General features: G+C 53.9%; 2 protein-coding genes across 4 annotated transcripts in view; one reads left to right on the top strand and one right to left on the bottom strand.

Moving 5' to 3' along the window:
- Positions 1-6,676: 6,676 nt before the first annotated feature.
- Positions 6,677-15,502, top strand: LOC118237687 (creatine kinase M-type). The gene is made up of 7 exons (XM_035449547.1): positions 6,677-6,869; positions 7,521-7,675; positions 8,037-8,169; positions 10,361-10,532; positions 11,810-11,933; positions 13,740-13,929; positions 15,324-15,502. The coding sequence occupies exons 1-7, from the start codon at positions 6,677-6,679 to the stop codon at positions 15,500-15,502; spliced, it is 1,146 nt and encodes a 381-aa protein (XP_035305438.1).
- A 3,407-nt stretch (positions 15,503-18,909) lies between these two features.
- Positions 18,910-27,307, bottom strand: part of Mark4 (microtubule affinity regulating kinase 4) — a 32,788-nt gene continuing 24,390 nt past the window's right edge. For 2 of the 3 annotated variants that reach the window (XM_027430905.1, XM_035449411.1), the window contains exons 14-17: positions 25,806-25,909; positions 23,180-23,458; positions 21,713-21,757; positions 18,910-20,196 (exon numbers count right to left, since the gene is read on the bottom strand). In XM_027430905.1, coding sequence (XP_027286706.1) covers positions 19,860-20,196; positions 21,713-21,757; positions 23,180-23,458; positions 25,806-25,909 — 765 coding nt within the window. In that variant the 3' untranslated portion in view covers positions 18,910-19,859. Of the gene's footprint in view, positions 20,197-21,712; positions 21,758-22,958; positions 23,039-23,179; positions 23,459-25,805; positions 25,910-27,307 lie in introns of all 3 variants that reach the window. The other variant, XM_027430906.2, reaches the window with a different exon arrangement.

Here is a 27,307-nt window from a genome sequence, read left to right as displayed (position 1 = left end):
TGACCCAGGGCTGAAGAGGGCAGTTAAGTTCCACCGGTCATCAGGAAGCAGATGCAGACCCCAGCTGTGTCATTTGCTCTCTCTCTCTCTCTCTCTCTCTCTCTCTCTCTCTCTCTCTCTCCCCCCCCCCCATATCTGGCCTCCAGTTTTTCTTGATCTGCAGAACCAGTTCCAGAGCGGGAACCTACTTTTCGTAAGCAGGTCCTCCAAAAGGCTTTGGATGGAGTGGGTGGGATGGCTCAGTGGCCAAAGGCGCTTGCTGCCCAGCCTGACAGTCCCCGAGTTCAATTCGTGGGACCCATCCTGTGGAAGGCGAGAACTAACTCCCACAAATCGGGCTGGGCAGATCTGTGTCAATATCCTAATCTGGCTGCCTTCTCCCCACGTGACCTGTTTCCTTTTCCACACAAACGGCAGCATCCCAGGATTACAGGAGATAAAGATTAGAAGAAACCTGCAGAAGGCATTGTGTTAGGCCAGCTGCGGTCCCAGCACACAGGCTGCTCACCCCAAGTGGGGCCTGTACCAAATCCATCCTCTCTGCCAATTACTTCCGTCCAGTCTCCTCATTGTAAAGATGATGAAGATGAGGACCGAGTGCTTGGGTGACTTTTTTTTTTTTAATTTAGAGAATACTTTATCAGTTTTTGTAATCAAACCCACGTAGATAAGACCTTACATATTTAATACAGTGTGTTACCCCTGTACAAATGGAAAAAAATTAAGTTCAACATTGCTAGACCAATATGGCTGTTAAGTTCTGTACTATGCCAACTGGACACGGTAAACTGGGATACTTTTTTCCCAAAGTTGACAGCACAGCAAAAGTTTCCAATATATATATATATATATATATATATATATATATATATATACCAATAATGGCAGTATGTTATGCATCAATAGCAGCAACAGCTTTTCCAGGTTCTGCAGTCATTTGAACAAAATTGTAGAGACATCCAGCACACTCCATTTAAAAAAAAGTAAAAAACAAAATCCCAGAAAACGCACAGTTCTGTTACTCTTGTGGTACCTGGCAACATTTTTTTTTAAAATTAGCTTCTCAATCATCATCTGGAAGGAAACCATTCTGAGAAACATCATTAAAAACAGCTCTGATAAAGCACAGTCACTACTATGTATCATAAAGCAGACACAGAGGAAATCCAGAGAATCATCAGGTCATACTTTGAAAACCTATATTCCTCAAAATTGGGTGACTTCTTAAGATCACACAGCCAAGGAATCAAAAAAAACATCCTTAAGCCACACAGCCATCCACACCCCGAGTTAGGCTCCCTGGCCAGGCCCATGGGTAGATGACTAAGGCTCACAACTGTTTACCAGACCGCAGACGAGAGGAGGTCGTTCATGCCTGTAATCCCGGCAACTGGGAGACTGAGATAAGACGATTGTCTAGGAGTTCGAAGCTAGCCTGGGGTACATGGTAGTCAAAACCATTAACAAACAAAATACAAGCATGGTGGCCCCTGCCTATGGTGGTATCACTCTGGAAACTGAGGCAGGAAGGTCTCTGTGGGATCCAGCACTACTTGGGCCCCCAACCTTCTCCAGACTTTGGGCTCCTGACACCCACTAACCCGCAGGCCTTAGAAAGGGGGGTGCAGCAGCGTGACACAGGCTGGACAGACAGGACCGGTTCTGAAGGAGTAGGACCTGCCGACACAGCCTGATGATGCTGAGAGACTGCGACTCATTTCACCAAAGCTCTGCACCTTCTCAGGGTTTCTCTGTATAGTTCACACTGTCCTGGAACTCAGGCTTACCTCGAACTCTTGAAACCTAGTTCCTTTTAGTTCTCCAGTCATTACATTCTAAGACCCCAAAAGAGGCCTTTGCTCATCTGACCCTGTCTGGCAAGGAACTCGGGGTACCAGGGCCAGAGGTTGAGCCCCAAGTACATTTTAAAACACTTCTTCCCTTCTCTGCCCCCCAGAGCAGGCTGGTCACCCTTGCCAACCTGGGCAGAAATGGGGGAGAAGGGAGTGAAGCTAAGCTTGCCACCCCAAAAGGAATCCAGAGCCTGAAGCAACCCTGAAGGAGGAGGCCCAGTCCCTGCAATCCCGGTGCCTTCCAGGCAGAGGAGGAAGCTTCCTCCAGGCTGGCTAACTTCCGAATGACCCCTCTTCAGTCACTGAGGTCCTTGGTCACAGCTCAGGTGCAAAAGGCTCCTGCCACACACATGTCCTGCTCCAGTCTGTCCGCCACAGCTCAGGGACCACCCAGCCTACCTTTCCCTGGGGATGGGAGCAGCCACACTTAGAGCTTATCTCTAAGCTGCCCATGTAAGGAGGCAAGGCTTCGGGACACCCGAGATGCCTGGCTATAATTAACCTGGGCACGTGGCAGGCCCCCCCAACACCTGCTGCCCGAGAGCCACCCCCATCCCATTGCCCGGGTCTTGGACTCCGTAGACACGGCAGAGAAGCTCGCTCTAAAAATAACTCTGTCCCCAGTGAATCCAGGGCAGGGGGCAGGCCGAGGGTGTCCACCACTTCCCGGAATCCCAGGCCTTCCTGCTCTCAAGTGGGTTTTCTGCCTGTTTCTTTCCCTGTCAGTTCCACAACTGGTAGGAGCAGCCAGTGCAGACGCTCCTGGGATGAAACTGGTTCTACAACTTCAGCCTTGGTCATTGTCATCTCTACAGCCCGGTGACCACAGGCCTCTCCTGTGTCTTCCCCCAGGGTTTGAGGGCCCTAGGTTCTCATTGTCAAACTCCCCCCAAGGTGTGCAGGATGGGGAATGTGGCTCCAAGGAACAGCACTTGCCTGGCATGCATGAGGTCCTGGTTTCAGAACCCATAACTGCAAAAAATGACACACACCTGGGATCCCAACACTTGGGAGGCGGAGGCAGGGGGATTGCCATGAGTTCAAAGTTAGACTTAGTAAGACCCTGTCTCAAAAAGCCAAAATAAATATGAAAATGAAGTTAGGCTTGTAATCCTACTTGGGAGTCTGAGGCAGGATTGTCAGAAGTCTGAAACCAGCCTGGACTACACAGTGGGTTCCAGACTAGCCTTGACTACAGAGTAAGACTCTTTCAAAAACACAAACAAAACCAAAATGAAATGGTTCTCCCAGCTGCTGATTCTCAGCAAGCAAAGAAGCCCAGGGGAGGGTACTGGCCGGCTGTCATCAAGGCTGTGCAGGCCTGAGGCAGGCTACAACAGGCTCAGGGGCCAGCGCTTTTACGTGCCTGTGCCTGGGACACCCAAAGTATTACTGTTCCATGTCCCCGGCGGGTGGCCAGCTGTCCCCCGCCAGCTCGACTCAGCACTTGGTCTGGGAACCAGTGAACAGGCCAGCCCCTGGGGCAGCCCATACAAGGCCATGGGGCTGGGCACTCAGCACGCCTGGGTTCGGGGTGGGCACGGTGCCCGGACAATGAGCTGAGAGCCCAGCTGTCCTGAGGGGCTCCTCCCTGGGGACAGCCCCTCCTGGCAAATCACACCGTGCAGGCCACTCTATATAACCCCGGGGCTGCAGGCTCTACCCCCGGGTCAGCATCACCTCCACAACAGAGACCGCCTCTCCCAAGTCACCCAGCCAGGTAGGGCCTGCAGGGAATGGCAGGGGCAGGGGCAGGGGTGGGGGCAGGGGAGTCCAAGGGTCTTCTCACTCTGTAGTGTTATGCTTGTGAATTCTGCAAAGTTGTGGGGACAAATGTCCAGGCCGTCAAGGTCTCAACAGCTGCCAAGTGTCCCCGCTTGCAAGGCAGGGCGGCCTGGGACTAGCGCTGAGGCAAATTAACCAGCAAGGGAGGCAGGTGACTCAGAGGCACCTGTCAGTGGCCCTTTATATTTATTTCATTGTCATGTGGGTCTGTGTTCCGTCCCTGTGACCTTGTGTCTCGGTTGTCCCTGACTCTCTCTTTGGTTGTTTTAAAGAATTATTACATGTATTGTATTCGTGGGGTGGGGGAACGGGTCACATTGCACACAGGACAGAGGTCAGAGGACAACTTTGGGGAATCGGGTCTCTCCTTCCACCCTGAGTGTCTGGGGACCAAATTCAGATTGTCAGTGTCTTGTGATGAGCTGTCTCGCAAGCCCCTGGCTCTCCTGAGTCCCTCTGTCTGGCTGTCTCTGGGATCCTGAGGGTGTGACTGCGTGACTCAGTTTACTTTGTGATCTTAGGGGGTCTTGTGTTGGTGGGCTCGGGGGTGCTTTCTCCTTCTTCTTCTGTCTCTTGCCTCAGTGTCCTGTCTCCTGGGGTGTGGGTCCCTGATGCGCTGGGTGGGGCATGCGCTGTGCGGGGAGCACCTTCTGAAGGGAGAGGTCTGGGCTGGAAGTCCAGGGTGTCCTTGAGCCCCAGGGCCTGGCTGGGTGTCGGCCTGGCCACCCCAGCCCACCTGTCTCTATGCTGACTTAGTGCAAGGCGAGCCTGTGTAGGCAGGTGGCAGTGGGGGTGGGGAAAGCATCTAAAAATAGCCTCAAAGCAGCGGCTTCAAGGGCTTTGGGTCTCGTTCCTGCCCCGCCTTCTTCTCTCGATTGGGTCCACCTGCCCTCCCCGTTCCAGCTCTCCTCCAGGCTGGGAAGGTCCCCATTGTCAGAGCTGCAGAGGCCTAGTCAATAAAAGCAATAAAATAAAACAATAGTAATAGAATAAAAGTAACAGGACTGGAGAGGTGGCTCCCGGAGTCTACTGTTTGTCTTGTGATCATCGGGACCCAGTTCAAATGCCAGAACCCACACCTTTTAACAACAACAACAACAACAAAAAAAATCTGGTGCTGGGTAGGGTGGCGCACGCCTTTAATCCCAGCACTCAAGACACAGAGGCAGGCGGATCTCTGTGAGTTGGAGGCCAGCCTGGTCTCCAGAGCGAGTGCCAGGATAGGCTCCAAAGCTACACAGAGAAACCCTGTCTCGAAAAACAAAACACAGACAAAAACAAAAAGACAATGTTGGCCGCACCTGAGGCCATCCTGAATGTCCACCCTGGTGCGCACACATGAACCCACACATACAAATGAGACTATAACAGTAGTCCTTAGAGTCCCAGCTGCAGTTTCATGCCAGATGCCAGATCCACGCTTACCAGCCTCGGCCTCCAACTCAGAGATCTGCCGTCGCCAACGGGAAAGCCTTGGCCCCAAGGATGCAGATGTCAGAGAGGTGTAGTCACTAGCCGGGGACCACACAGCAGTGCCTTAGGAATGCAGGTTTTGAAGCAGAAGCTCTGTAAACAGCCCAGAGGCAGAAGGACCGAGAGGTGGGTGAAGCATTCTGGGCCGGGTCCTATGCCCTCACCTGGACTGATTTGGACTGGGAATCCCAATGGAGCGTTTATGCCGCCTCTCAGGTGTGCACATATAATCTCCACCTGGGGCCTCACGTGGAGCTTGTTGGTGTTGATTTGCAATTTCTGTGACAAAACACCACAACCAAGGCAACTTAAAAAAGAAAGCATTCATTTAGGGTTAGGGTACCGGAGGGTGAGAGCACGTGACCATCACGGCAAGGCAGGCAGGCAGGCACGGTGCTGGAACAACCAAGAGGCAGAGAGAGCTAATTGGGAATGGGGTGGATTTTTCAAACCTCAAAGCCCACCCCCAGTGACACACCTCTTCCAACAAAGCCACACCCCCCCATCCTTCCTAAACAGTCCCAGTGACTGACTGGGTACCAAGCATTCAAATGTGGCATGTGGGGACCATACTTATAAAAACCCTCACAGAGCCACTAACCATAATGGAATAAAATAATACATGTCATATGACAGGCACTGGCCCAGGTGCTTTACCTGTCCTTAAGTCCCTCCGAAGCAGTAAGCACTTCCATAGTCTCCACTCTATGGGTAAGTCAACAGTGAAGTCAAGCAAGTTGCTCAAGGCCACACAGCTTGTTGGAAGTAGCAGACCTGAGATTCAAACCCAGGCCCTCTGACTCCAGGTCCGTTGCTCTTATTATTATTATTATTTTGGTTTTTCGAGACAGGGTTTCCCTGTGGCTTGGAGGCTGTCCTGGCACTCGCTCTTGTAGACCAGGCTGGTCTCGAACTCACAGAGATCCACCTGCCTCTGCCTCCCGAGTGCTGGGATTAAAGGCGTGCAACCCCCGCGCCCCCCGTTCTTTTTATTCTTTTCATTCATTCATTTATTCAAAGGCAGGCGCTCACTCGGGAGCCCAGGCTGGCCTGGAATTCACTGTAGTTCTCCTGCCTCAGCTTCAGAGCCCTGGAATTACAGGTATGGGCTACGGAGCCCAGCCAAGGCCTGTATTCAGTCTCTCAGGGTTGAGACAAAGTCTCACCTACCTCAGGCTGGCCTCCAACTCTCCATCTAGCTAAGGATGACCTTGAACTTCTGATCCTCAGAGATTACAGGCACGAGCTGCCACGTCCGGTTTTGCTGGACACCAAATCCAGGGTCCTGTGCACGCTGGGCAAGTGCTCTGCCCACTGGGCTCCAGCCCCCAGATCCTCTGCCTTTTTTCCACGGTACTTTTCTGGCTTCAGACAAAGGGTTTCACCCTCTTTCCCTAGCAAGGTGACACAGGCAGGATGTGGCCACATCAGGCCAGCTTAGACTGGGGTTCTCAGAGAGGGAACTCCTCCTGCTTCAAGCCCACGGTCTGATGACCCAGCATCTGGGTTCTTGAATCTGAGCTCACCGTCCCCTCTACCCGTGCAGGGTCCCACAAGCCGCCACCATGCCGTTCGGCAACACTCACAACAAGTTCAAGCTGAACTACAAGCCTGAGGAGGAGTACCCAGACCTCAGCAAGCATAACAACCACATGGCCAAAGTGCTGACCCCTGACCTCTACAAGAAGCTACGAGATAAGGAGACCCCTTCTGGCTTCACTCTGGATGACGTCATCCAGACTGGGGTGGACAACCCAGGTGAGCCTACAGTGGGACAGACAGACCGGAGGGCTAGAGGCCCTGGGCAGATACCAGCCTGCCTGTCCCAGGGAGCCTCGTCTCCCGCCCACCCTCCCTTCCTTGGAATGAAATCTAGGACTTCCTGCATGCTAGGTAACTATTCTACCTCTGAGCCACGCCCTCAACCCCTCACTGGGGGATTCTAGGCAGGGGTTCTACCACTGAGCCACACCCCAGCCCCTCACTGGGGGATTCTAGGCAGGGGCTCTACCACTGAGCCACACCCCAGCCCCTCACTGGGGGATTCTAGGCAGGGGCTCTACCACTGAGCCACACCCCAGCCCCTCACTGGGGAATTCTAGGCAGGGGCTCTACCACTGAGCCACGCCCCCAGCCCCTCACTGGGGAATTCTAGGCAGGGGCTCCACCACTGCACTGCAGTCCACACCCATGAAAGGATCCTTCAAGCCTCTTACCTGGATCCTCTGTGGAAGTGGATTGTTTGAGCTCAACATTTTTGGCTGAGATGCTACATCCGGGGACTTCAAGAAGCCCCAACATCTTGGGCCCCATTTACCTGGTGCCTGCGATGGCTCTTTTACCCATATTGAACACCTATAGCTGTCACAAGCCTAAGCTCCCGGTGCTGACGTCAGCCCCACCCCGCAGGTCACCCCTTCATCATGACGGTGGGCTGTGTGGCCGGTGATGAGGAGTCCTACACAGTCTTCAAGGACCTGTTTGACCCCATCATCCAGGACCGCCACGGCGGCTACAAACCCACAGACAAGCATAAGACCGACCTCAACCACGAGAACCTCAAGGTCAGTGGCCCCAAGAAGCGGGGTAGGCACAGAGATGGGGAGACAAATAGAGATGGGGGGACAGACTGAGAAGCAGACTCCCAGGAAAATGTCCCGAGGGCAGGTGGGGGTGGTGGCCAGTGAGGCTGGGTGGGGCACAGGAGGAGTTCAGTGTCAACTGGGGACCTGGAAGGATCTAGGGGAGCTCTAAGGAGCCCTGGGGAGACCCCAGAAGACATGGGGGACAGCCAGGAGGACTGGGGATACTCTGGAAGGTTTGCAGCAAGGCTCATGGAGGATCTGGAGTGAGAGCCCCACGAGGTTCTTGGGGAGACCAGGGCTGGCCAGGTCTGCCTTCCCTGACACCCCAGCGTTCCCCCAGGGCGGAGACGACCTGGACCCCAACTATGTGCTGAGCAGCCGCGTGCGCACTGGCCGCAGCATCAAGGGCTACACGCTGCCCCCGCACTGCTCCCGCGGAGAGCGCCGCGCTGTGGAGAAGCTGTCTGTGGAAGGTGAGGTCCCCAACAGCTGCACCCGGGTCCCCTTCGGGCTGCATTACCTGTGCTCCAGGTTTGGGGGCACTGAGGCAGGCAGCCTGGGAGGTCCTGCACTCAGCCACCCAGGGTCTTCAAACTCGTTGCTCGCACGCTACCCATTGACTCATTCGGCGATCCATTCATTCATTCAGCAAACATTGTTGGAGCTGAGATTTCTCAGAATGGGTGAGGCAACAAGGTTACGAATCTGAAAAGTGGGGTTGAGAACCAACAGAGTTGCTCCTGCTAGGTGGCCTAAGCCTGGCACCCTTACGCTTGTAATCCCAGTACTTTGAAGACTGAGGCAGGAGGATCACCGTGAACTGAAGACCAGCCTGGATTCATAGTGAAACTCTGCCTCAAAACCAAGAAACCAGGCCAGGAGGTGATGGCACACTCCTTTGATCCCAGCACTGGGATGGCAGAGGCAGGAGGATCTTTGTGAGTTCAAGGCCAGCCTGGTCTACAGAGTGAGTTCCAGGACAGTCAGGGGTACACAGAGAAACCCTGTCTTGAAACCCCTCCTTAAAAAAAACCAAAACAAAATGAAGAAATCAAAGCAAACAATAACAAATTTTGCAACTGCATGCTCCCCGCTCCCCTGGTTTTTCAAGACAGGGTTTCTCTGTGTGGCTTTTGGAGCCTATCCTGGAACTCGCTCTTGTAGATCAGGCTGGTCTCGAACTCAGAGATCCGCCTGCCTCTGCCTCTCGAGTGCTGGGATTAAAGGCATGTGCCATGGCCACCTGGCACAAATTTCTCTTTTGTTTCATTGAGACAGAGACTCCCTGAGTCTCCCTCCAACTAGTAATCCTCCTGCCTCAGCCTCCCAAATGCTGGGATTAAAAGTGTGTGCCCTTAGCCGGCACAAAGTGTAAATTCTATAATGGCCTCTCTTAAAAAATATTTTTTGAGGTAGGGTCTCTCTACATAGACCTGACTGTCCTGAAACTCACTATGTAGGTCAGGCTGGCCTCAAAGTTACAGTGATCCACCTGCCTCTGCTTCCCAGTCCTGTAGTGGCCATTCTGAGAGTGGCCCTCTGTGATTAAGTCACACACGGTGGGTTTGAGGTCAGTGTAGGCTACACGATGAGATCCAGTCTCAGAAACAAAAACAATGAGAGCTGTGTTCAGGAATCACACTCTCCTGCAGGTGGACTGGGTGGGAGGTTCTGCTCTATGTCCTGGGGACAGGGACATACAGGTGACAGGGACATACAGGGGACAGGGATATACAGGGGACAGGGACATACAGGGGACAGGGACATACAGGGGACAGGGACACACAGAGGACAGGGATATACAGGGGACAGGGACATACAGGGGACAGGGACATACAGGGGACAGGGACATACAGGGGACAGGGACATACAGGGGACAGGGACATACAGGGGACAGGGACATACAGGGGACAGGGACACACAGGGGACAGGGACATACAGGGGACAGGGACACACAGGGGACAGGGACATACAGGGGACAGGGACATACAGGGACAGGGACATACAGGGGACAGGGACATACAGGGGACAGGGACATACAGGGGACAGGGACACACAGAGGACAGGGACACACAGGGGACAGGGACATACAGGGGACAGGGACATACAGGGACAGGGACATACAGGGACAGGGACATACAGGGGACAGGGACATACAGGGGACAGGGACACACAGGGGACAGGGACACACAGGGGACAGGGACACACAGGGGACAGGGACACACAGGGGACAGGGACACACAGGGGACAGGGACATACAGGGACAGGGACATACAGGGGACAGGGACATACAGGGGACAGGGACATACAGGGGACAGGGACACACAGGGGACAGGGACACACAGGGGACAGGGACACACAGGGGACAGGGACATACAGGGGACAGGGACATACAGGGGACAGGGACATACAGGGGACAGGGACATACAGGGGACAGGGACATACAGGGGACAGGGACATACAGGGGGCATGGACATGGGGGGGAGCGTCCATGAATTCTTGGAAGAGGACATGTATTTGGGTTTAGACGTGGAGTGTAGTGGTTTGGAGACCTCTTTGATGCCCAGGCCCAGGGTGTCGGGGGCAGCAATGTGGGGTTCTCCAGGCTTGGTACCCCCAGCTGAAGTCAGGCAGGATACTGATTGCTCCCCTGTGGCCCCTCAGCTCTCAACAGCCTGACAGGCGAATTCAAGGGCAAGTACTACCCTCTGAAGAGCATGACAGAACAGGAACAGCAGCAGCTCATTGACGACCACTTCCTGTTTGACAAGCCCGTGTCCCCTCTGCTGCTGGCCTCAGGCATGGCCCGGGACTGGCCCGACGCCCGTGGCATCTGGTGAGTCCTTCCCTGGCTCCTCCAACCCTTCTCCATGGCGAGAGTCCATGACCTTGCCTTCCAGCCCTGCACAGCCCTGGTCAGGTGTCATAGTTTAGAAAACCTGGGTCAGAGAGGCACTGTGAGGAATTGACACTAGCCAGGCCTAGCTGCAAAGGCCTCTTGTTCCTGCTACTGGGGAGGCCTTGGAGGAAAGTTTCAAGCTTAGAGCCAGCCAGACTACAGTGAGTTTGAAGCCAGACTGGGTCTCAAGTAAAAACTGAAAAGAAGCCAGTGGTGGTGCACGCCTTTAATCCCAGCACTCCGGAGGCAGAGGCAGGTGACTCTCTGCAAGTTCAAGGCCAGCCTGGTCTACAGAGCTAGTTCTAGGACAGCCAGAGCTACACAAAGGCACCCTGTCTCAAAAAAACCAAACCAAACCAAATCAAAAACCTGAAAAGAGTTGGAGTGGTGTACAGCTCAGTGGCAGAGCCCCTGTCTAGACTCACCCAGTGAGGGGCTGGGGGTGTGGCTCAGTGGTAGAGCCCCTGCCTAGAATCCCCCAGTGAGGGGCTGGGGGTGTGGCTCAGTGGTAGAGCCCCTGCCTAGAATCCCCCCAGTGAGGGGCTGGGGGCGTGGCTCAGTGGTGGAGCATCTGACTGGCATAGGGCCCAGATTTAATCCTCAGTATGGTAAAGAAAACAAAATAAAATGTTTATATTTGAACCACTCCCTCAGTTCGAATCTCAGCTCTGTTACTAGGTGTGTACGACCCTACATACCTGTAGCAACAGCTACTCCAGCAGCCTTAAGCAGGAAGATCACTAGATGACAGGGATCATTTTGGTCAGTAAAGGCCATTTTTACCAAAATCCATTGTACAACAAAATACATGTATGAAAAGACGAAAATAATAATAATAATTTAAAAGTTGAAGACGGCTGCAATCTCCGAATCCTGGAATTCGAAACTTGAGATCAGAAGGGATAAACATTGTGGATGTGACCTTGGGGTCGCAGGAGGGACATTGCCACTGTATCCCACGCTGGCCTCAAACTCACTCTGTTGCCCAGCTTGGCCTCACGCTCCAGATAGTCCTGCCTCAGCCTTCTGGGTGCCAAGACAGCAGGCTGGTGCCCGGAAGTCAGGGAGTCAAGCTAAGGCGGGAGTGACTGGGAATCCAGTGCACCTCTTTCCCTTCCCCGGTGCCCAGAGGAAGGGACTGCGTTGGAGTGCGGTTGCTTTCCTGGGCCTTGGGCGTCCTGCTGACGTTTAGGCCTCCGGTTGCCCCTTGTTAGGCACAACGACAACAAAAGCTTCCTGGTGTGGGTGAACGAGGAGGACCACCTCCGCGTGATCTCCATGGAGAAGGGGGGCAACATGAAGGAGGTTTTCCGCCGCTTCTGCGTGGGCCTGCAGAAGGTGGGTGTCCGCCCTCCGCGCTCACTGGGGCTGCATCCTGACCGCTCTGTAAAGCTACATCCTTCCTAGACCCAGCCCGCCCTTCCAATCCACCACGCCAGTGCCTAAGACTCCTTTCCTTCCTCCCACCAAACCCCCCACTGCTTTTCCCACCCACTTTCCAATCTCTGCCTCTTACATTCATACATACACACACATATGCATACACACATGCATAGACACGCATGCACACCATGTATATACACACACGCGCACACACGCATGCACACACATATACACATAGGCATACACACACTCATGCACGTACACACACGCATAGACACATACATACATACACACATGCACACACACAGTCATATACACACGCATAGACACATACATACATACACACATGCACACAGTCATACACACACACATAGACACATACATACATACACACATGCACACGCACAGTCATATACACACGCATAGACACATACATACATACACACATGCACACACACATACATACACAGAGTCCTACACACAGGCACACACACGCATGCACACACATACACACATAGGCATACACACACTCATGTACGTAACATACGCATAGACATATACATACATACACACATGCACACAGTCATACACACACACATAGACACATACATACACACATGCACACAGAGTCATACACACACGCATGCACACACATACACACAAGCGCACACGTAGGCATACACACACTCATGCACGTACACATAGACACATACATAATACACACATGCACACACAGTCATATACATACGCATAGACACATACATACATACACACATGCACACACAGAGTCATACACACACGCGCACACACACGCATGCACACACATACACACAAGCGCACACATAGAATACACACACTCATGCACGTACACACACGCATAGACACATACATACACACATGCACACAGTCATATACACACACATAGACACATACATACATACACACATGCACACACAGAGTCATACACACACGCACGCGCACACACACGCATGCACACACATACACACAAACGCACACATAGGCATACACACACTCATGCACGTATACACACATGCATAGACACATACTTACACACATGCACACACACAGTCATATACACACGCATAGACACATAATACATACACATGCACACAGTCATACACACACACACACAGACACATACATACACACATGCACACAGTCATACACACACACACACAGACACATACATACACACATGCACACAGTCATATACACACACATATATAGACACATACATACACACACACATGCATACAGTCATACACGCATGCTCGCACACACACACACATGCATACAAACAGCCATACACACGCATGCTCTCACGCGCGCGCACACACACACACACGCATACTCACAGACAAAGCAAGCTCTGCTCTTTCTGATTCCACCCTACCCATTTCCCCCCGAGAAGGTCCGAACCCTTCGCCACACTCAGACACCCCTACTCCAAGCTACCTACATTCCAATCCCAGCCCATGCCTGAGCCCCGCCTTTCAGTACCACCTCACGCGTTTCCGAAGCCCCGCCCCTCCCCCATCTAAGCCCCACCCCCCCCCAGGGTCTGAAGCCCGCCCCCACCTCTGCGGGAGTCCTCTCTCCAGAGCTCCTCCGGCCGGTGCTCCACTCCCCCCTGCTGGAAACCCCACCCGCACCTATACCCTGACACCTGGCCCCTCAGACACCTCCTGGCAGGCTGCATTGGGACCCCAACCCCTGGTGCCCTCCCTCTGCCCTCCCCAGATTGAGGAGATCTTCAAGAAGGCTGGGCACCCCTTCATGTGGAACGAGCACCTGGGCTACGTGCTCACCTGCCCCTCCAACCTGGGCACCGGGCTGCGCGGAGGCGTGCACGTGAAGCTGGCCAACCTGAGCAAACACGCCAAGTTCGAGGAGATTCTCACCCGCCTGCGCTTGCAGAAGCGTGGCACAGGTGCGGCCCGCCCGCGATGTCTGCGGAGGGGGAGGAGGGGGAGGGGAGGGAGAGGAGGGGGAAGGGGGGAGGAGGGGAAGGAGGGGAGAGGAGGGGAGGGGGAGGAGGGATGGAGAGGAGGGGCAGGGGGAGGAGGGAGGAGGGGAGGAGGAGGGGGGAGGGGGAGGAGGGGGAGGAGGGGGAGGAGGGGGAGGCGGCATCCCGGCCAGTTCCCGGCTCAAAGCTATTTGATGTGCATTTTATATCCGTTCCTGACTCTCCCCTGGGGCCTCCGATTCTGTCTGTAAATAGAGGGAGGTCAATTGGACCACAGGCAGCCACTTTTAACTAGCATTCTCTCTCTCCTCTCTGTCTGTCTCTCTGTCTCTCTGTCTCTGTTTATCTCTGTCTGTCTCTCTGTCTCTGTCTGTCTGTCTCTCTGTCTCTGTCTGTCTCTCTGTCTCTCTCTCTCTGTCTGTCTCTCTGTCGTCTCTGTCTGTCTCTGTCTGTCTGTCTCTCTGTCTCTCTCTGTCTGTCTCTCTGTCTCTGTCTGTCTCTCTGTCGTCTCTGTCTGTCTGTCTGTCTCTCTGTCTCTGTCTCTCTCTTTCTCACACACACACACTCATGCATACGGAGACACAGTCTCACCTTGGAGCTATGGTTGGTCTGAAACTTGCTTTTACGTCCAGTCTGGCCTCGAAATCTCAAAGTTACAGAACCCGCTCTATAGTAGACCAGGCTGGTCTGGAACTCACAGAGCTCCTCCTGCTTCTGCCTCCCGAGTGCTGGGATCACAGGCGTGCCCGGCATTTTTTTTTTTTTTTTTTTTAAGATTTATTATATATACAGTATTCTGTCTGCATGTAAGCCTGCAGGCCAGCAGAGGGCACCAGATCTCATAACGGATGGCTGTGAGCCACCATGTGGGTGCTGGGAACTGAACTCAGGACCTCTGGAAGAGCCGTCGGTGCTGTTAACCTCTGGGCCATCTCTCCAGCCCGTGCCCGGCGTATTTTAAAAATGAAATGCATTTATCCGAGAGAGAGAGAGAGAGAGAGAGAGAGAGAGAGAGAGAGGAGAGAGAGAGAGAGAGAGAGAGAGAGAGAGAGAGAGAGCATTCCCATGGTGCGGAGGAGGTCAGAGGACAAGCCTGCTCTCCCCTTCCACCACGTGGGTCCTGGGAACTGAACTCGGGTCGTCGGGGGTCTGCGGTCGTGGCTCCGGCTGTCACTCTGGATGCTTGAGCGCGCGCGGACCGCTCCGGGAAACCCGGGCTGGGGAGCCGGGGGGCGGGGGGGTGCAGGGCGGCGGGCTCCCGTCCCGCGGCTCCCGCAGGTGGGCACGGGCGTCGCTGCGCCTCTGCGCGCCGCTCACGCCTCGGTGGCCCCGGGGGACCCGTGCTCCGTCCCGCGCAGGTGGCGTGGACACCGCGGCCGTGGGCGCCGTGTTCGACATCTCCAACGCCGATCGGCTGGGCTCCTCCGAGGTGGAGCAGGTGCAGCTGGTGGTGGACGGCGTGAAGCTCATGGTGGAGATGGAGAAGAAGCTGGAGAAGGGCCAGCCCATCGACGACATGATCCCCGCGCAGAAGTAGGCGCCGCCGCCGCTGCGCTCCCCGCCTCTGGCTTCTGGCCAATGAGAAACCGCCTCTCCGGAGCCCCGCCCACCAGCCTGAGCACCGCCTGGGCGAGCGCAGCGGGAGACCCCGCTGCTCCCCGAGCCCCCCCAGTCTCAAATAAAATCCCGTGGTGGCCTTAGCTTGGAGTGCGACAGCTACTGAGGGGACAGGGAGCGGGGAGCGGGGACCTCGGCATCCAGCCACCATGGCTTGCATCTCACGCGGCTCACTGGCTTCCTGTCTTCGGGCCTCTCTAGCTGCCAGTTTGTTTTTTTTTTTTTGTTTTTTTGTTTGTTTTTGGAGACAGGGTTTCTCTGTGGCTTTGGAGCCTGTCCTGGAACTCGCTCTGTAGACCAGGCTGGCCTCGAACTCACAGAGATCCGCCTGACTCTGCCTCCCGAGTGCTGGGATTAAAGGCGTGCGCCACCAACGGCCCGGCCAGCTGCCAGGTTTTTGTTGTTGCCCTTTTGAGAATGCCTCTCATGCACCCAGGCTGGCCTCGGATTCCCTGTGTAGCTGAGGATGGCCTTGGATTTTTTTCTTTTTTTAAAGATTTTATTTATTTCTTATGTATGCAACATTCTGCTTCCATGTCTAACTGCACACCAGAAGAGGGCACCAGATCTCATAACGGATGGCTGTGAGCCACCATGTGGTTACTGGGAATTGAACTCAGGACCTCTGGAAGAGCAGTCGGTGCTCTTCACCTCTGAGCCATCTCTGCAGCCACGGCCTTGGATTTCAAATCCTCCTGATTCTACTGGGGTTAGAGGAGTGCACCACCACCATGCTTGGCTCGCGCGCGCGCGCGCGCGCGCGCGCGCGCGTGTGTGTGTGTGTGTGTGTGTGTGTGTGTGTGTGTTATATGCACTTACTACATAGCCCAGGCTGGCCTCAAACTTGCATTATTTACCCCCTGCCTCAGCCTCCTGAATCCTGGGATGGCAGGCAGACCCCACCATGCTCAGCAGAGATGGCAGGCAGTAGAGGCAGCTCACAAGGTGAAGAGTGCTAGGGGCACTAGCCAGATGGTGGGAGATTGATCCCAGAGCCCGTGTCAAGAAGGAAAGAACCAACTCCCCACACTGAGTTGTCTAGACAAAGGTGTTCCTTCCATATACACAAATGTAGTGGAAAAACCAGCAAACATACCTCAGTTCCCGTCTGTGGCTGCTGCTCCTTCAAGGTCAGGGTCTCATGTAGCCCAAGTTGGCTTCTAACTCACTATAGATCCGAGAATAACCTTGACATTTTTGTTGATTTTTTTTTTTTTTTGAGACAGGGTTTCCCTGTGTGGCATGGGAACCTATCCTGGCACTCACTCTTGTAGACCAGGCTGGCCTCAAACTCACAGAGATCCGCCTGCCTCTGCCTCCAGAGTGCTGGGATTAAAGGCGTGCGCCACCAACGCCCGGCAAGCCATCTTTTTTTTTTTTTTTTTTTTTAGATTTTTATTATGTATACAACATTCTGCTTCCATGTCTATCTGCACACCAGAAGAGGGCACCAGATCTCATAACGGATGGTTGGGAGCCACCATGTGGTTGCTGGGAATTGAACTCAGGACCTCTGGAAGAGTAGTCGGTGCTCTTAACCTCTGAGCCATCTCTCCAGCCCCCCAGCCATCTTTCTTTAAGACCTGGTCTTGCTATTTGTCACTGCCTTCCCTTGGACTTTTGGCAATCCTCCTGCCTCAGCCTCCTGAGTGCTGGGATTATAGGCTGCTGCTACTGTAGCCCAGCTCTAAGGGCTTTCAACCTATGTCCTTTTGTTTTGAGACAGTCTCTGTGACAACTCAGATGCGGTTACAGATGCGTGGCACACTGCCGCGTAGCTTTTGGGTTGTCTTCAGGCAGGGCCTCAGGTTGCCCAGACTGATCTCCAATGCTATGTAGCCAAGGCTGGCTTTGAACTCTTGATCCTCTAGCCTCTGCCTCCCAAATTCTGGGATTATAGGGCACTCATGTGTAGGCCAGGCTAGCCTCAAACTGACATAGATCCAGCTGCAGCTACCTCCTTATCTGCTGGGGCTTAGGGGTGAGCTGGCATGCCTGGCACGATAATGGACTTCTGTTACTCTCAGTTCAGATACTTGCCCCCCAAATGCCTTCTGGTCCTTTCCTGGGAATAAAGATCCCAACCCTAAGGACTTCCTAGTGAAGGTCCAACCAGCACCATCCACCGGGAGGCAGAAACTCAGGCAGAGATGTAGCCAAGGTGGAAATGGCTAAGTGTGGAGAGCAAGAGTCAAAGGTCATTTGGTAGCAGGTTTGTCTGGCATGTAGGAAGCCCTGGATGGGGTCCCCAGCACAGGTATGGTGGCGTACACCTATAATCCCAGTATTCAGGGGGTGAAAAACAAATTAGAAGTTCAAGGTCAGCCAGGTGTGGTGGTGCCCACCTTTTACTCCAGTACTTGGACGGCAGAGGCAGAAAGATCTGTGTGAGTTCAAGACTAGCCTGGTCTACATAGTAAGTTCCAGGACAGCCATGACTATGTAGAAAGACCTTGTCTCAAAAACAAAATAACAAGCCAGTCGTTGGTGGCGCACGCCTGTAATTCCAGCACTCGGGTCTACAGAGTGAGTGCCAGGATAGGCTCCAAAATTAAAGGCGTACACTACTACCACTCACGGCCATTATTGAAGACAAAGAATTACTGAGTTTAGTCTGTCTGTCCCGTGTCTGCTTTGCCTCCTGACCCACCCACCACCCAGCTTCCATGTGGACAGTCTCACCAGGGCTCCCTGCTGGAAAAGAATAAATACCCCAGCCAGGCCTCTTCTGGGATGCAGGTCCCACGAAGGCAGGGCTGTGGCTGTTCCCCATACAATACACTATTGGCAAGTGAAAGGCTAGCCTGGGCTACACAATGAGATGAGCCTGATGCTTTCAAGTGTCAAAAGACAAATACTACTTTGGTTAGGTTGGGGACAACTGGCAAGACTTAATTTAGGGCTCCAGGGCAAAGCCATTGGCACTGGCAGGTTTCTGTGAAAACATTTTTTGTGGGGTTGTTTCATGTATCCCAGCATGGCCCATATCTTGCCTCCAACACACACATGCTGGGATCACAGGCCAGACACACAGACATCTTTTTCCAGACAGGGTTTTCCTGTGGAACCCTGTCTGTCCTGGAACTTGATCTGTAGACCAGGCTGGCCTCTGCCTCCTGAGTGCTGGGGTTAAGACCATGCACCACCACTACCAATACAAGTGATTTTTTGCAGAATAAGAATGGAATTTGGGGCCCACTAGGCAAGCACTGTACCAACTGAGCCACAGCTACAAGCCACAGAATTTCTTCCCAAGGCCTCCTTTTCCTGTGGCCTGTACAGGGCTCTCGTTACCTCCAGCCCCTCCCCCACAGACGGGCTCTGTACTCGTGTCCAGAACTGGGCCAGCGTGGAGTGGGCACCAGTCATTGAGTGTTTATTGAATACATGTGTTACTGAAGGAAGAAGGTTTCAGTCCAGTGTAATTCGGCAGAGGGGAGAGAGTGGCCAAGAGGAGGGTTTGACAGAACACCCGGGCCTCACAGAGGAGGCTGAACTCTGTTCTGCCCTCTTCCATAGCCATCCTTGACCCTCCAACCCCACTTTCCCATTCTGCAGATGGGATAACCAAGGCTCAGCAAGCAGAACCACAGGTTGGGGTCAAGTCCCCAGCTCCCTGGCTCACCTGCAGGCCAAGGGCCGGGAAGGAAAACCCCAGATCGGCCAGGGAGGGGTTTGGGGGCCAGAGGGACTCTCCTACTATTTATTGGGTAACAGGCTGCAGATGAGGAGCTGACAGAAGGGGGGTGGGCAATAACTTAAAAACCAGAGGTGACAGCGGCAGCTCCCCAAGAGACCTCTGCAGAGGGACAGGAGTATATACAGGGGTTTGTACAAAGTGCCCTGCGCCAGCCTGGGGCAGGAAGGGAGTTCGAGCATAAAGGGGAGGGAGGGGAAGGTTTCTGCCTGTGACCCCCCACTCCCTGCACCCCAAGTTCTGTCTCCCTGAATGGGAGAATTTCTTCACTTTCCCTTCTCACTCCTGTCTCCAAAGTCTCCTCAGTCTCCCTGCAGTAGAGCAAGGTGCGGGGTGTGGCACTAGAGGCCCAGGAGGGTGCCACCAGCTCCCACTGCGGAACCTTATTTTATCTCCGTGATAGCCAAGAGGACTGCCTGCCTCCGTCCACCTATCTAACATGGGGAAACTGAGGTCAAGATACGGGGCACCCCCTCCTCTGTCCTCCTCCCCTCTTGGGTAAGTGGAAGGGACCAGAGAAAGAGGAAGGGACCCAGGCTGTGATGGTGGCTGTGGCGGTGGCGGTGGTGGTGTTGGTGGCTCAGAGTTCGAGGTCGTTGGAGATGCGGGTGACGAGGGTGCGGAAGGCCAGGGCGGTGCCTGCCACTCGGCGGAAGAGGACGCCCCTGAGGCCGGGCCGGGGCAGCTGGCACACCTCTACTTCGAAATGGGACAGGGGCTCGGGCCCGCCCGCACCCCCGTGCAGGCAGGCCAGCAGGAACGGCTGCGGCTGACGGCACCGGCAGCGGGCAGCTGCGGTGGCTTGTCGCAGGGCAGCCATCAGGGCCTCGGGAGGACGAGAGCTGGTCAGCTTCACACTCCAGGGGAATCGGAGCAGCCGGGGGGCGGTTTCCGCTTTATCCCAAGGTAGATGGCAACTGAGGAGGGTACAGGAGGGATCAGACAGGGCAGGGGGGTGGCGTACTTTTCCACTCCCATCGGCACAGGGACAAAGAAGTGCCACTCAAGCTTGTATTTCCCAGCTAGACACCCACCCCCACCTGTGGGCCAAAACGGTGAAATTCACCCTGTAGACCCGGCTAGCCTGAAACTCACAGAGATCTGCCTGCTTCTGCCTCCCAAATTCTGGGATTAAAGGAATGTACCACCATGCCTGTCTATGTGTATATATGTATACATAATATTATTATTGTTGTTGTTGTTGTTATTTGTGACAGGATCTCACTGTGTAGCACACGCTCAGACTCCTGAGTCATGGAATGGCATCCTTGGTGGCTCACAGGTAACTTCTAGCAAAGTAGGGTCCTCTCATTACTCTGGTTTGGGATAGTCAATGTTCTGGCCAATAAGTGCATGCCACGTATGAGCATATGACCAAAGCTGACCAATTAACGCTCTGAACTCTTTGGGCCACAGACTTTGGTTTGGAGACAGACATGTCAGCTATACCCAGCCAATGAGACATGGTGGAGGATTCTGAACTGGTGGTGTGTCAAACTAAGCAGGGTGGTGCAAACTGTAACACTGCCTGCTTTTGTAAGTACAGTTTTATTGAAATACACCTCTACAAATTAACTTTTTTCTCATTGTAGGGGCTGGAGTCTGGGTAAGCACTCAACACTGAGCCATACCTGAAGCCCCTCACTGGGGGATTCTAGGCAGGGGCTCCACCACTGAGCCACACCCCCAGCCCCTCACTGGGGGATTCTAGGCAGGGGCTCTACCACTGAGCCACACCCCCAGCCCCTCACTGGGGGATTCTAGGCAGGGGCTCTACCACTGAGCCACACCCCCAGCCCCTCACTGGGGGATTCTAGGCAGGGGCTCTGCCACAGAGTCATACCCCAGCCCCTCACTGGGGGATTCTAGGCAGGGGCTTTACCAATAAGTTACATCTCAGCCACCAACCCTCAAATTTGAGACAGGATCTTACTAATTTGCCCAAGGCTGGCCTTGAGCTCTTGTAGCCTTGGCAGACTTTGAATTGCATTCCTCCTGTCTCAGCCTCCAAGGTGCTGGGACTGGCAGATCTGCATGACTACAGCCAGCATGGATATAGTGTTTTATTATAACACCGTGATATCTGTTTTCACAGAAGCTATGGCTTCTTTTGTCCTAGAATGGCAGAACCCAGCAGGAATAACTGAGATAGGCTTTCAAAAGTATTTGCAGGCGGAGTCTGCATGGACACTTAGCTATCGTGTGGCTGGGTTTGCCTATACCCTGCAGGCAATGCATAAAAGACGCGGGTAACACAGAAGAGGTGCAAATATTAGAGGGACCTTGGGCTGCAGGTGGGACAGGGCTCAAAACCCTGACAGCCCCGGGGAGGTACAGACACAGCGCAAGTGGAGGGAGGGGGGTCCCAGGATGTTCCAGCAAGTTGGCTTTTAGAAAATGAGATGTGTGCAGGCAGGTGGGGACCACACTCACCTTGTGACCTCAGGTCCCCCGATTCTCTCAGGTTCGTCTGCGACCCTAGCGGAAAGGGGAAGGGGCGGCATGTCAATCTAGACATAAGAAGCCCCCTCCCCCTCCCCCTCCCCCGCCACCAGACTCCAGGCAGCCCCTGCCGTGGCTCAGCTCTCCCGCCTGCTGGCTGCTGGGAGGGCTGTAGTGTGGATTTGATCCCTTCCATCCAGAGTGGGGTCCACACGTAAATGGTTAGTGCAGGTTGGAGAAGAAATACTGAAGGTTTTGGAAGATGAGAAAAGGGCAGGCAGACAAACCTACATAGAGATGGGACCAGACACTCTCACACCATCACAGGAGCACACAAGGACACGCAGGTATTCAAATGACAGGCACTTTCCGCAGAGAGCGCTGAGCCACGCCCCCAGCCCCTCACTGGGGGATTCTAGGCAGGGGCTCCACCACTGAGCCACGCCCCCAGCCCCTCACTGGGGGATTCTAGGCAGGGGCTCTACCACTGAGCCACGCCCCAAGCTCTCACTGGGGGATTCTAGGCAGGGGCTCTACCACTGAGCCACGCCCCAAACTCTCACTGGGGAACTTCAGGCTAGTGATTTCAGCTATATTCTTTTTGGAATTTTCAGACATGTTTGTTCTTCTAGATCCTGGCTAGCTTTAAACTTGGGATCTTCCTGCCCAGGCTTCCTAGTGCTGAGATTGCACGACGTTTTCAGTACTCTCACTGACTCATGCCCTCCTTCTGCTCTCTACCAGCATGGGGGAGGGGATTTCACAATCTGTTAGCCATGCGAGGCACACAGTAGGTATCATGGGTAACCGAAACACAGAACCACAATAGATGTCTCAAAAGCATCGTCCATGGCGGTGTCGCCTCGGCGTCCCCATGATCAACCACCCTTGGAAGTAGTTTCTGTGGTCACTGGCTTCATGTTGCAGAACCAGAGAAGCTAAATAGCCTGCTAGATCTATCCAGGTCTGGTACCTGCCCCACCCCTCTGCCCACAACCCTGCAGGTATTTACTTTGCCACCTCACAGAGGCTACACAGACCCTGTGCTCCGCTCGCCCCCTTGGGGCTCCTCCCAAGGGGTCTCTCTCTCTCTCTCTCTCTCTCTCTCTCTCTCTCTCTCTGTCTGTCTGTCTGTCTGTCTGTCTGTCTCTGTCTCTCTCTCACACACACACTCAGTCAACCACGCCGACAGAGAGGAGGAGCAGCGCAGAGCAGAGCAGAGCAGAGCAGGACTTACTGATTTTGGATCCCTGGGGCAGAGAGGCGCCCGAGACACAGCGGTTAGAGTTCTGCCGTTTAGAGGGATCGAGGGTAACCCTGCGGGGTGAGGGGGTGGGAGGAGTGACAGGAGGTGCAGAGGACCACGAGGTCAGACGCAGGAGGCAAAGCAGAGAAGACAGGTTAGGCCCCGCCCCTCTGCCCCGCCCACACCGACACCCCACATCTGGTGCTGCTCACCTGCGGGTCAGTTTGGAGGTCAGCTTGGTGAAGAGGTTGGTGGTGGGGCGAGGCCGCCCGGAGGGCAGGGGTGAGGCCTCGTGGGCCAGCGTGGGTGAGGCCGGGGGTCCATTCTGCACACCCCCGCCGCTCCCGCCCCCTGCCCTCCGGTCTCGGACCTGGCCCCCGTGGAAGGTGCTGCGGATGGTGGAGCCCCGCGCCAGGCGGCTCCGCTCTCCCGATGGGGGAGCCAGGCTGTGACTGGAGGGGGAGGCTGGGGGCACCCGTGAGGTTCCGGAGCTGTGGGCAGAGAAAGACAAGTCAGGGTGGGGTTCAAATCCTCCGCCCTCCAGGCTCTCCCATGCTGGTCAGTTCTAACCAGACCTGACCCTGCTCAGCTTCCATCACTGTAACGCACCAGGCCTCCGACGTGGACCCTCAAGCTCGGCTCAGAGCGCAGAGGCTTCCATGCCTGCCCCGGAATCTACCTGCCCCTCCTCAGCATCCAAACCCTTGGGGCTAGCAGGAGGCACACACACAGCTTCCTGCAGCAGGAGACCATTTTCCAGCCCTCAATGCTGCAAGGCGGAGCCACGTGACTGGCCTCCACCCAGCAGGTGCCAGCAGCTGCTCTTTGTACCATTTCTGGGCCATGCCCTCAAAGACACTGCTCAGAGACTGGCAGCTGCCACAGAGACCTCGGACTCCGAGCAGGGGCCCGCACGGACACCGGACACCGTCAGGTTCAGGAGAACCTGTTTTTGGATCCTCCATCGCTTTGAAGCCAAGGCCTCCTCTAACAGCTCAGCCCGGCTCCCTGTCAGAACTTGAAGGTCACATCTTAGGCTAATTACAAATAAAGGTTCTGGGATCCTTGCCCCTTGACTCGCCAGCTGTGCAACTCTGACAAGCTACTTAATGTCTCTAAGCCTCATTTCTTCTCAGCTGAGAAATGGAGGAATTAAGACCTACCCAGAATGCAGTTGGTAGTGATGAGCCAGGTTCTGGGCACGGTCAGGGCAGCCAGAAAGCGGCTGCTGGATGAACCCCCGTTATTAGTATATATATGTTTTAATTTAGTAACTACCAAACAATCTCCTTGTCATTAAACGTCATCTGGGTAAAGGACTATGGAACCCGGGAGTAATTAGTGCCAGTTCCGTTTAGAGAACAGAAACTTAGCCCATTAACCCAGTGCTGAGCAGTCCCGGGTTCACACTGACACCCACCAAATCATGACGGGCAGGAATTCATAGCTCTGTCCCAGAATGCACTGGGTACTGGCCAATAATGTGCCCAAAGCTTGGTAGGAGGGAGTTATGTCTGCTCTGCGTGGGGCCAATTCTTGCTTCCTCTTTTTTCCTTTCCTTCAAAAACATTTTTTTTTTTTTATGTGCATGGTGTTTTGCCTGCATGTATGCCTTTGCATTTTTTTTAGTTTAATGTGCATGGGTGTTTTTCCTGCATGTATGCCTTTACATTTTTTTTAGTTTAATGTGCATGGGTGTTTTTCCTGCATGTATGCCTTTACATTTTTTTTAGTTTTTTTTTTTTTCTTTAATGTGCATGGGTGTTTTGCCTGCATGTATGCCTTTGTACCACATGGACATGGTTGGTGCTTGCAGAGGCCAGAAGAAGGCACTGGATGTTCTAGAATTGGAGTTACAAAGGGTTGTGAGCCACCCATGGATGCTAAGAGTAAACCCGGGTCCTTTGCAAGAGCAGCCAGCGCTTCACCACTGGCCACCCCTCCAGCTTCTTTCTATATTGAGACAGGGTCTCATGTAGCCCAGGTTGGCCTTAAACTTCTGATGCTCCTGCCTTCACCTTCCCAGAGCTGAAGGTATAAGCATGTGGCCCTCCCCTGGTGTAGGACAGGCATCAGATTCGAGCCTTTGGGCAGGGCAGGCAAGCACTAACCAACTTAGCCACTTCCCAGCACTCATTTAAAAAAAAACAAAAAAACAAAAAAACAAAACCCAGGATTTCATGTAGCTCAGGCTAGACTTCGAATTAGCTATGTAACCAAGGTTGACCCCGAAGCCATGCCGTGTGTGTGTGTGTGTGTGTGTGTGTGTGTGTGTGTGTGTGTGTCTGTGTGTGTGTCTGCCTGTGTGTGTGTCTGTCTATGTGTGTGTGTCTGTGTGTGTGTGTGTGTGTGTCTGTGTGTGTGTCTGTGTGTGTGGTGTCTGTGTGTGTGTGTGTCTGTCTGTGTGTGTGTCTGTCTGTGTGTGTGTGTGTGTGTGTCTGTGTGTGTGTGTGTGTGTCTGTGTGTGTGTGTGTGTGTGTCTGTCTGTGTGTGTGTGTCTGTCTGTGTGTGTGTGTGTGTGATGTGTGTGTGTGTGTCTGTCTGTGTGTGTGTGTGTGTGTGTGTGTGTGTGGTTACTCACTTCCTATTCAAACTTGCTTCCCAGGCTCTTTGGTGGAGGACAGCATGACCTACCTTCTCAGCACTGAGAACTGGTTTGCCAAGTGGGAACACCTTCAGCAATGAGATCTTCCCGCAAAGGGCGGTGGGGGCGGGAGCGAGATGCTACTGAGCATATCCACACTGCTGTGTGTCCTCTTTGGTCATCAGTGCGCGCAGGTTTGGGGGTTGCTCACCCACTCCCCACCTTCCCTCCCTCCCAGCCCCTGCCGCACACACCTGTTTTCTTTGCCATTTGGCAACAAGGATGGGCGCTCAGCCCCTGGTCGCTCTGTGCACACGTACGTGTTTCTTCGGGTCATCATGCTAGGGGGGAGGTTGTTCTGTGGGGGACACACCAAGGGGGGAAAGAGGTGAGAAGACACCCCTCAGCCTCCCCCCACCTCGCTGAATCCTGCCACAAAGTACTTTTCTTTTTCTTCCAAAGATTTATTTTTATTATTTCATGTGTACAGGTGCTTTGCCTCCAAGTATGCCTAGGAACCAGGTGTGTGCCTGGTGCCCAAAGAGGTCAGAAGAGGGCACTGGATCTCCTGGGACTGGAGTTACAGACAGCTGTTGGTCATCGTGTAAATGCTGGGAATCGAACCCGGTGTCTCTGAAAGAGCAGTCAGTGATCTTAACCACTGAGTCATCTTTCCAGCCTTATTTTTCTGTTTTAAATATTTTTTGTTTGAGACAGGGTTTCTCTGGGTAGCCCTGGCTATCCTAGGACTCACTCTGTAGAGAAAGCTTGCCTCAAACTCAGAGATCCACCTGCCTTTGCCTCCCCAGTGCTGGGATTAAAGGAGTGCACCAGCACCACCTGGCCCAAATGATTTATTTTTATTTTACGTGTGTTAGTGTTTTGCCAGCAAGTCTGTACACCGCCTGCGTGCAGTGCCCTCAAGGAGACAGAAGAGGGCATCAGATCCTGGGGAACTGGAGTTTCAGGTGATTATGAACCACCATGTGGTTGCTGGGACTCCAACTCAGGACCTCTGGAAGAGCAGCCAGTGCTCCTAACCACGGAGCCATCTCTCCAGTCTCCTTTGTGTGAGGCAGGGGCTCACGCATCCCAGGCTGGGCTTAAAGTTACTACTATATACACCTGAGAGTACTTCTAACCCCAGGTGTGGGATGAGCGGTGTGTGCAGCTCCCCTGCAGGCTAGGCTGAGCTACGCTTCTAGCCCTCTTTCCACTTTCTTCCCCAGCACTGCCATGGGCTTGTCACCCGCTCAGAACAGTCCCCATATTTCCCCCTGACGCGCTCCTACAGATCTCTCCTGGTGTGGTTCCCAGGGCGGCTGTCAATGCCAGCTCAGGTGTGCCCTGCCCCCCCCCCCCGGCACGCTGCAGGTGCTCCCCAAGCTGCTGAGGGCCAGCCTTGCCATCCAATACCCTTTTCTAAAGCTTGCCTAAAGTTGGAATTACAGGGGTTGGAGACGTGGCATAGTGGTTAAGGGCATTGCTGCTTCTGGATGGGGGGGTGGTTCGGACGCCCTCTTCTGGCCTATCTTGGAACTGTAGGGATGTGCTCTGCCCGGAGAGCTAACAAGAATTCTGATTTTTTTCCCTATTATTATTTTTTTTTAATGCAGTGTGGACTTTATTTTTTAAGATTTATTTACTATGTATACAGTGTTCTGTCTGCATATATGCTTGCAGTCCAGAAGAGGGCACTAGATCTCATTATAGATGGCTGTGAGCCACCATGTGGTTGCTGGGAATTGAACTCAGG

The sequence above is a fragment of the Cricetulus griseus genome, chromosome 9 (assembly GCF_003668045.3).
Source record: "Cricetulus griseus strain 17A/GY chromosome 9, alternate assembly CriGri-PICRH-1.0, whole genome shotgun sequence".
Taxonomy (NCBI): domain Eukaryota; kingdom Metazoa; phylum Chordata; class Mammalia; order Rodentia; family Cricetidae; genus Cricetulus; species Cricetulus griseus.
This window is presented reverse-complemented; position numbering and strand designations above follow the sequence as displayed.